This window comes from Chenopodium album, chromosome 3 (genome assembly GCF_948465745.1).
Source record: "Chenopodium album chromosome 3, dcCheAlbu1.1, whole genome shotgun sequence".
NCBI classification, from domain to species: Eukaryota; Viridiplantae; Streptophyta; class Magnoliopsida; order Caryophyllales; family Amaranthaceae; genus Chenopodium; species Chenopodium album.
Window position 1 is genome coordinate 1617552 of NC_137836.1, and position 9259 is coordinate 1626810.

Here is a 9259-nt window from a genome sequence, read left to right on the forward strand (position 1 = left end):
ACAACCCAAACTCGATCAATACTAGCTAAATATTATCTTGGAATAAAGATAATATTTACAACTGCTATTTGCTAGATATTATCTTAGAAGATAAGATAATATTTATAACTTTTATTTCCTACCTAGCTAACTCCCTAACAACTCACACTTATGCGTAACAAGGGTTGACAAAATCCAACCTCACAAGTACACAATTAATTGAAATTAAAATACCAAAGAAATAATAACATGTAACTCCATCAGCTACATACGTTGCCAAGTAACCATGCAAACATCCCCTACACAAAAGCCCTTGATGAACTAGAGGCACAACAAACTCTCGAAGTCTTCATCATCAATACCTGGATTACCTTCTTTCAATTTAAACTTTACTACAATGTAGCCTATTGTGCGTGTAATTGTTACGAGGATGCCCCAATTTCTCATGGTGAGAAACATTTTCGTAAATAAACCAACAACTTTATTCAATTGTGGAGCCCACAAATAAAATAGTTGTTCATTTATTCACGAAAATGTCATTATGAGAAACCATGAGAAACAGGGAATTTCCCAATTGTTATAGTAAATCAGTAAATAGATTTTTTTTTTTCCCAGAATTATAATGGATTATTCTCAAAATCCAATAGGGAACTAACTCATCATATTGGATTTGCCACTTTATGGAACGTAGGTTGAGACGATATCTTGTTTGATTGTGGTTTTAACAAAAGTGAGGCCATCTCCAAACTTGTAGAAAGACTCCGCTGCACGAGCAAGGTTAAGTATTCGATCATAGACAGGCTTGGACAAGTGATCATAGTCGTCGTCGTTACGGCATTGGTTGATTAGCAACCCCTCATTTACGAGATCCTTCCATGCATCATCAATAATTTTCTGGAATATTTGTAACACTTCTTCCTTACTCATGTTATAATCCTTCATGTAACATTCCACACTTGTCGCTAGGCGCACACCTCTAGCAAGCTCTGCCTGTTATGAGTAAATGTTAAATGGAACCAAAGTCAGCAATGTAAGAAGAAATTCCATCAATACTCCATGCTAACCACAATGCACCTTTATGCCAAAAATGACCTAAATAAATTTAAAGAAAATTTGGATGTTTTTTGTTTAAAGGTAGTGCTAACAACACAAATTGTATATATATACAAGGCAGTTATATTCAAAATAAAGTTAATGAGGTAGTTATTTGCAAAATTTGTATTATATAAGGTAATTACTCACAAAAAATAATCCTAAAAAGAATATGAGAATAATGAGATACATTCTCTTATTTTAATTTTAAAATTTGCTATATAAATCAAAAACATACCCATGCTATTTTTTTTTCCATAAAAAGTCATGTATTTTAACACAAAACGCTTGTGTTTTTTGAATGGAATTTATTGCTCACTATACACTCTTAGGGCCTGTTCTTATTGACTGAACTCAACTCAACCAGCTGAACTTAACTGAACTGAACTGAAATGAATATTTTATAAAAGAAAATATTTTATAAGGTAAATGAATTTGGATGTTTTTTGTTTAAAGGTAGTGCTAACAACACAAATTGTATATATATACAAGGCAGTTATATTCAAAATAAAGTTAATGAGGTAGTTATTTGCAAAATTTGTATTATATAAGGTAATTACTCACAAAAAATAATCCTAAAAAGAATATGAGAATAATGAGATACATTCTCTTATTTTAATTTTAAAATTTGCTATATAAATCAAAAACATACCCATGCTATTTTTTTTTCCATAAAAAGTCATGTATTTTAACACAAAACGCTTGTGTTTTTTGAATGGAATTTATTGCTCACTATACACTCTTAGGGCCTGTTCTTATTGACTGAACTCAACTCAACCAGCTGAACTGAACTGAACTGAAATGAATATTTTATAAAAGAAAATATTTTATAAGGTAAATGAATTTGGATGTTTTTTGTTTAAAGGTAGTGCTAACAACACAAATTGTATATATATACAAGGCAGTTATATTCAAAATAAAGTTAATGAGGTAGTTATTTGCAAAATTTGTATTATATAAGGTAATTACTCACAAAAAATAATCCTAAAAAGAATATGAGAATAATGAGATACATTCTCTTATTTTAATTTTAAAATTTGCTATATAAATCAAAAACATACCCATGCTATTTTTTTTTCCATAAAAAGTCATGTATTTTAACACAAAACGCTTGTGTTTTTTGAATGGAATTTATTGCTCACTATACACTCTTAGGGCCTGTTCTTATTGACTGAACTCAACTCAACCAGCTGAACTGAACTGAACTGAAATGAATATTTTATAAAAGAAAATATTTTATAAGGTAAATGAATTTGGATGTTTTTTGTTTAAAGGTAGTGCTAACAACACAAATTGTATATATATACAAGGCAGTTATATTCAAAATAAAGTTAATGAGGTAGTTATTTGCAAAATTTGTATTATATAAGGTAATTACTCACAAAAAATAATCCTAAAAAGAATATGAGAATAATGAGATACATTCTCTTATTTTAATTTTAAAATTTGCTATATAAATCAAAAACATACCCATGCTATTTTTTTTTCCATAAAAAGTCATGTATTTTAACACAAAACGCTTGTGTTTTTTGAATGGAATTTATTGCTCACTATACACTCTTAGGGCCTGTTCTTATTGACTGAACTCAACTCAACCAGCTGAACTGAACTGAACTGAAATGAATATTTTATAAAAGAAGAAAATTAGGAGCTAAACTGAACTGAACTGAATTTCAACGTATGAGAACAGACGCTTATCCACCATCAAAATTGCGATGAATTGATGCCTTACCTCGCCGGTTGCCATGTCATCCATGACTCGGCCAATGTTTGAGGAAGCTATGGTCACCTTGTTATATTGCAGTAACTGTATATATGGTTTTGTTTCCGTGACCTCTTCCATACCCATCAAGGAAAGAGTACCGAGTATTTGCATACAACACGTATTTCTCCCGTTAAACATGTATTCCTCAAATGTTGGCACATACCTTGATTTCATCCATTTGATCTCAGTATAGTAGTTTCTTATCAATCTTTGCACCTGAATCGCGGTACATATATACAATACAAAGGTTGAGAACTAACCTTATGACATGAACACAACAAAAAAAAAAAAAAAACAAAAAAAAAAGTGTCAAAATGATAGACAAAATAGTAAGGCATTGCGTTATATTACGTGTTCTTTTGCGAAATAAATCGCATATGGCTTTCCGATGCTAGTCATCTCCTTGGCAACATCGTCCAAAGTATTAATGACAAACTCGTACATGTTATTCATATAATCTTGCGAAAACTTTTCCATTGAATTCAAGTCCCACCTGCATATATAGGTACTTAAATTTAGGGTCAAATGAAAAGTTCATTAAAATATATGTACTTAAATTGAACTGTACTTTTTTATTAGCTCAAAAATCAAATTTGCACATTAGTTGAATTAGTTTAAAATATATGTACATTCATCTCTTCTCATCCTTCTCATTTTAAGAAACTTCTCATTGGATCCTATCCCTAGACACTTAAATGCGTGTAAATAAATCAAACATAATTTTCATCCCTTCTTTAGATCGAAATATATTCTACTCATCTCAATCACATACATGAAGTATAGATGTAAAGTACCTTTCGAATGCATCGGTGAGACACTCGAGTTCCTCAAAAGTTCCATATGCATCATATGTGTCATCCAATACTCCGAGAAGAACATAAAATTTGGCGAATAATACTCTAGCAAAAGAATATTGAGGTTCATAATACACAATAGTTGACATGTAGTGAGATTCAACATATCTCTGCCTTATGTAAGGAAATTTTCTTGCTAAATCTAAGTTTGTACACCACCTGTGAAATAGGCAAAATCATCAAAATAATTAGACTTTAAGGCACTTCAGATTATAGCCTTAATTGTCTTTTCCTTTTGTTATACTCCCTCCGTTTTTAAATACTTGCTCCATTTCTCCATGCGCGGAATTTTAGGAGAAATTGGATAAAGTAATAAATTAAAGGCATGCCAAGATTTGGGGTTAATTAAGTGGTCGTATGTAAAGATGGATTAGCTACTAACTCCTGGATTTGGCTCAACTCTTGGCAATGTAACAATTGCAATCGGTTGAATTCAAGCTTTGCGAGTTGAAGAAGCTTTTCATCGCAAGACTCAAAATCTTGCTCGTAAAAGTTAATGAATCGTTGTGATTGTAACCTTTGATTTCCACGGTGCAAGGGCTGCTTCAATGCGAGGCGAGCTTGCTCAGAGAATGTTGAAATGGAGTTAAGAAAATCGGTGGTGAAAGTAAGGGCTTCCTCAAGAATGTGTTCATCATGTATCCTTAAATGGGCAGCCTCATACAAGCTTAGCATGCCCCTTTCATCGCTCCTTGATGATTCTTTAAACTTGCCTTTATTATTTGTAAACTTGTAGAATACATCTGCAATGTTCCAATTCTTTTAGTTGGATGATATAATATTTCCTCTTTAAAAAATGGACAGTTTTGCAATGGCTACAATAATTTTGTAGCTATTGTAACTTTTAAATATGCACCATTGATATGCAATATTAAATCATGGCCATTCATTTATTTGACTATACAATTCTATTAGTAATAAAATAAAATTTTAAAAAAATACAGATCATCTTCCCTCAGTTGCATCAAAAATACTAGTATCCTCAATTTGAACGTTGCGCTGAAACTTCAATAACAATGGAGATTCGATTGTAACAAGCAGTTTTTGTTTTTATTTTTTTTTTTAATTAAAAAAATTAACTGCAAAACAGTTTTTTTTTTTTCCTTGCTTATTTTATATTTAAATAATTTTTAAAGTCAATTGAATGGATGGACAACATTGATTTTTGTAAATAAAGGGTCTAGATTGAAAATAATTACAATGGCTACAAATTAAAAAAAATACAGTAAATAAAAATTAAAAAAAAAATTGATTTTTTTTGTCAAAAAAAAAAAAAAAAAAAAAAAAAAAAAAAAAAATGATTTTTAACACCTCAAAAACACTAAAATGGTTTTTAACATTACCAAAAAAAAAAAGTTTTATTTTATTTTAACACCGTCAAAAATTAAAAAAATTTGATTATACCACCACTTATTATTTGCCATCCAAAATTCCGGTAAGTAGGGTCCATTGTGCCACGTGTTGCCATATTATTAGTTTAGGAAAAAAAAAAACAAAAACCCTTAAACTAAACCCAACCCCACCGCCGACAGCTCGCCGCCACCAAAGCCCCATCCTGACACTTCTGTTCCCAGCCACCGAAAACTCCCGATCCTCCCCCTCCTTTTCCCCCTCCCCAAAACCGACAGCTCTCCCCGGCCGTTGGGGAGAGCTGCCGGTTTTGGGGAGGGGGAAAGGGAGGGGGCGAAGTTTTCGGTGGTTGGGGCTGGGAACGGGGGTTCAGGGTGAGGCAATGGCGGTGGCGGTTGCGCGCGGCCGGCGTTGGGCTGACGGTGGGGGGTGGGTGACTAGGTTAGCTTTAGGGTTTTTGTTTTTTTTATATATATATAATTTTTTTATCAGTTAAGGGGTGGTAAAAGCCAATTTTTTAAAATTTTGGTGGTATTAAATTAAACTTTTTTATTTGTAGGGTTGAAAATTAATTTAGTGTTTTTTTGTGTTGTTAAAATTCAAAATTTCTTTAAAAAAAAAAAATTAACTCGATCTTATAGAAGTTTATTTCTAAATTAATTTTTTTTTTTTTTTTTTTTTGTGTTTAGAGAACCACAATCTTTTTTTTTTTTTTCTAACATGGCATTGACCACATTATTTAACAATGTGTGCTTGTTTCAAAAAAAAAAAAAAAATTAACACTGTGTGCTCATTTATTCGTTTTATTGCCCAGTTGTAAATTTTTAAGTAACCATATACTCCGATTTTAGAAAAACTTGTGTGGACCTAGTTCAGAATAATATATTATTGTGGATCCGAAGTACTAAACATGTGCAGCGCAACTGGCATTGTATTGAACATAATGACCCTAATATTAAATACGATCTTGCTAACGAGCGCCTCGGGGCGTTAGATAAGGATAAATTATATTGGTTGAAATGGTATTAAGTTAGGAATTCATGACAAAATCACGCGTCATTCGGTGTAATTAATGTTAATTTTACTCTAATATTTGCACTTTAATTCTATTATCTAACGCCCCGGGGGCGCTCATTAGCTTTTGTCTTTTAACATAGTGATTTTTTTTTTTTATTAATAAAATGACCATAGTAATTCTACCATTAGTGGTCCACAATAAATTAATGTATACCATGTCTATTTAAGAGTTTGTACTCCGATTAAATCTAACATACTATGTATGTAATATCATCCAATTTTAACAACCACCATTAAATAAGACGATAAAAACAGTTAATATTAAATCGGGGAGAAAAAATAAGCGCAGACTTACCACAAGGCATACTATATCCATGTTGCCTGAAAATTCGAAAAAACGATGCGGTATCAGATAAATCATAGTCCATAACAAAATTACTTTTCTTAAGTTGTGTATAAAACTTTTTTAATAATTCTTTGATTTCATTCTCAAAGTAATAGGGAAACCCTAAACGTTCCACAACATCAATCAAACGCATCTTCTGGGGCAGATCGGTAGAATTATCCATTAGTATTAATCGCACTTCATCCTTCAGTGGCTTGATTTCTTTTGCATATTCATCCATCCTCTAAAAAAAATTAAAAAATTAAAATCGTTAGAATCACATCAATTTGTAAAATATCTTTTAAAAAATTATGGTAAAATTATATCAATTGAAAATTTATACTTCGTAAATTAATTACTTATTGACACAGATCAAGTAAGACCCTCCATAACTTATAAATAATGTCAATCATTCAAATGAAAAGAGTAAAAAAGAACGGAGGGAATAGTATAAGATTTTAATAGGTGTTTTTTTAAGTATAATACTATCTCCGGTTCAAATTACTCGCAACTTTGGAATATTTTATATCTCACAAATAATACCCCAAAGTTGCTAGTAATTTGGACCGGAGGTAGTATAATATTTAGATGCTCAAAAATATGTATATATATCGTGTAGGATCAAGTGTTGGACACAAAGAGTAATACCGATAAGTGTTCAAGAGTGAAGTTGTCGAAGCGGTCACCCCATATGTCCGGGGGAAAATGACCAAGAGGTCTATGCTTATCTGCCTTTACATCTACAATTTCTTGAGAAGATGTTGCTCCTTTGGATGTGTTGGTCGGGGAGTAAGAACTTTGTCGTCGGTAATCACATTTGGCCACAAAACTCTGGTATTTTAGGAAGGGAGCACCATAGCATCGAGGGGCGGCGAAGGGTGTCGCACACTGGTATGAGCGCGGCGGTGTGAGTAGTGCAAGAGGGAAAGACATGGCTATGAAAATTAGTGAACCTCAGGGGTGAAGTTGCACTCGAACGAGGGTAGAGAGTTTGAGACAAAGAGTCTAAGATATAGAATATTTATGAACTATTAATTTACCAATATGTGTAGACATTATTTATGTGTGGCTGGCCACACCATGCGGCCGAGATTACTTATTTAAAGGTTATACGGTCGGTCAAAGGTTACTTATTCTGTGGTTACTTAGTCGGTTAGCGCGTTTTCTGTGTGAGAGTAACCCCTGACCGACCGAGTAACCCCTAACCGACCGAGTAACCCCTACCGATCGAGTAGTCCCATAATAAATAACCCCTAAATAAGTAACCCCAACCACACGGTGTGGCTTCATGAAATTTTTGACTCAACTATAAATCTATAATTAATATTCGCGTTGGTTTCTATGCTATGATAAATAAATAAAAAATTATAATATAAGTTAATAAGTTATTAATTTTGTTGGAATAAGGGGGACACCTTTTGTTATACCAAATGAAATCTGACTCTATTGAAACTTGAACCCAACTTAGAGGCTATATATATCGAATGAATGAATCATGATCCTATTTTAATACCAGTATCTAAATGTACAGCTCAATAGGGGTGTCCATAATTCGAATAAAACTCGAAATTCAATTCAATCCAAACCGAATTATCAATTTGGATCGAATCCGAACTTTAAATCGGATCGGATTGAGATTTTATGGAAATTCGGATTTTCAGATTGGATCGGATTGACCCTAATTGGATCCAATCCAAACCGAAAACCGAATTGTAAAATTAAGCTTGTATAAATATGGATTTCTGTATATTTTGAAGTTTTGCTCAAATACTTACTACTACATAAAATAAATTAGAGAGACTTTGTATTACTCCGTAATTAATTAATGACTTGACGTTGAACTATTTATTTTAATCATGATTTTGAAGACTTTTATCTATAGTAAATCTTTTTTTATATATAATTGTATTAGGCGCTAAAAAATAATATATTATAATTCGGATTTTCGGATCGGATCCAAATAACCGAATTTTAATTCGGATTGGATCAAGATAGAAATTCGGATCGGATCAGATTGAAAAATTGAAAATCGAATTATATTTCGAATTGGATCAGATTTGGACTAAATCCAAACCGTTAACCGAATGGACACCCCTACAGCTCAAACATGATAATGATAAAAATAACGTTGATCCTATTAATAACAAACCCTTTTTTAATATCCAAATGGACAGCTCAAACATGATAATGATAAATTAATACTCCTGTAACAACAATAATTACGATGATGGGTGATACTTTGTAGTTGTTGGGTTAACTTAACTTTACTTGATGTCCCAATTCCCAAATTCAATCTTTCCCAATATCATTTATTAAATCGAACACATGTAAGTCAAATTTGGCAAATCTCGCTTCCACGTTTAGCTACCTGTACTGTTTGTCTGTATTGTAAAAATTGTATGAGTAGTGGTGCTAATCGAGCGAGTCGATTGGTGCTCGACTCGACTCAATTCGAAAACTTTTTTCATGTGCTCAACTCGTGCTCGTTAAAGTTTCGAGCCAATAAAATTTGCTCGACTCGTGCTCGTTAAAATTTCGAGTCGAGTCAAGTAGCTCACGATTTGCTCGTTAAAGTTTTAGCCCTTTTAAAATTAAAGCCCTTTATTGTTTTTTTTTCACTTTATATAGTTTTCTTTTATTTATTATTAAAGATTTACTCTTTTTTTTTTATAATATATATTAACTCTTATTAAGTTTCAAACTTGTTCATGGTAACAATTTTGTTTGTAAATTCTATATTAATAAAATATATTATTGAGTTGCTCACGAGTTTATCGAGTCGAGTTAGAGCTTGCTCAACTCGTGCTCGTTAACGTC

The 9259-nt window shown here is 32.1% G+C and overlaps 1 protein-coding gene across 1 annotated transcript; it reads right to left on the minus strand.

Moving 5' to 3' along the window:
• Positions 1-403: 403 nt before the first annotated feature.
• LOC145622092 (valerianol synthase TPS8-like) lies at positions 404-7375 on the minus strand. Its single transcript, XM_081676385.1, has 7 exons — positions 7091-7375; positions 6413-6686; positions 4073-4433; positions 3631-3849; positions 3188-3329; positions 2804-3052; positions 404-969 (listed from the first exon to the last, which is right to left on the minus strand). The coding sequence occupies exons 1-7, from the start codon at positions 7373-7375 to the stop codon at positions 658-660; spliced, it is 1842 nt and encodes a 613-aa protein (XP_081532511.1). The 3' UTR covers positions 404-657.
• Between the last annotated feature and the right edge of the window lie 1884 nt (positions 7376-9259).

What these genes read in the sequence shown, in the direction of transcription:
- LOC145622092 (XM_081676385.1), bottom strand. Translation starts at nt 7,375, where the DNA reads ATGTCTTTCCCTCTTGCACTACTCACACCGCCGCGCTCATACCAGTGT. An exon ending in TCACTCTTGAACACTTATCG is followed by an intron (nt 6,687 to 7,090) that starts GTATTACTCTTT and finishes AATTTTTTTTAG; the next exon opens with AGGATGGATGAATATGCAAA. An exon ending in CTCACCGATGCATTCGAAAG is followed by an intron (nt 3,330 to 3,630) that starts GTACTTTACATC and finishes CTATATATGCAG; the next exon opens with GTGGGACTTGAATTCAATGG.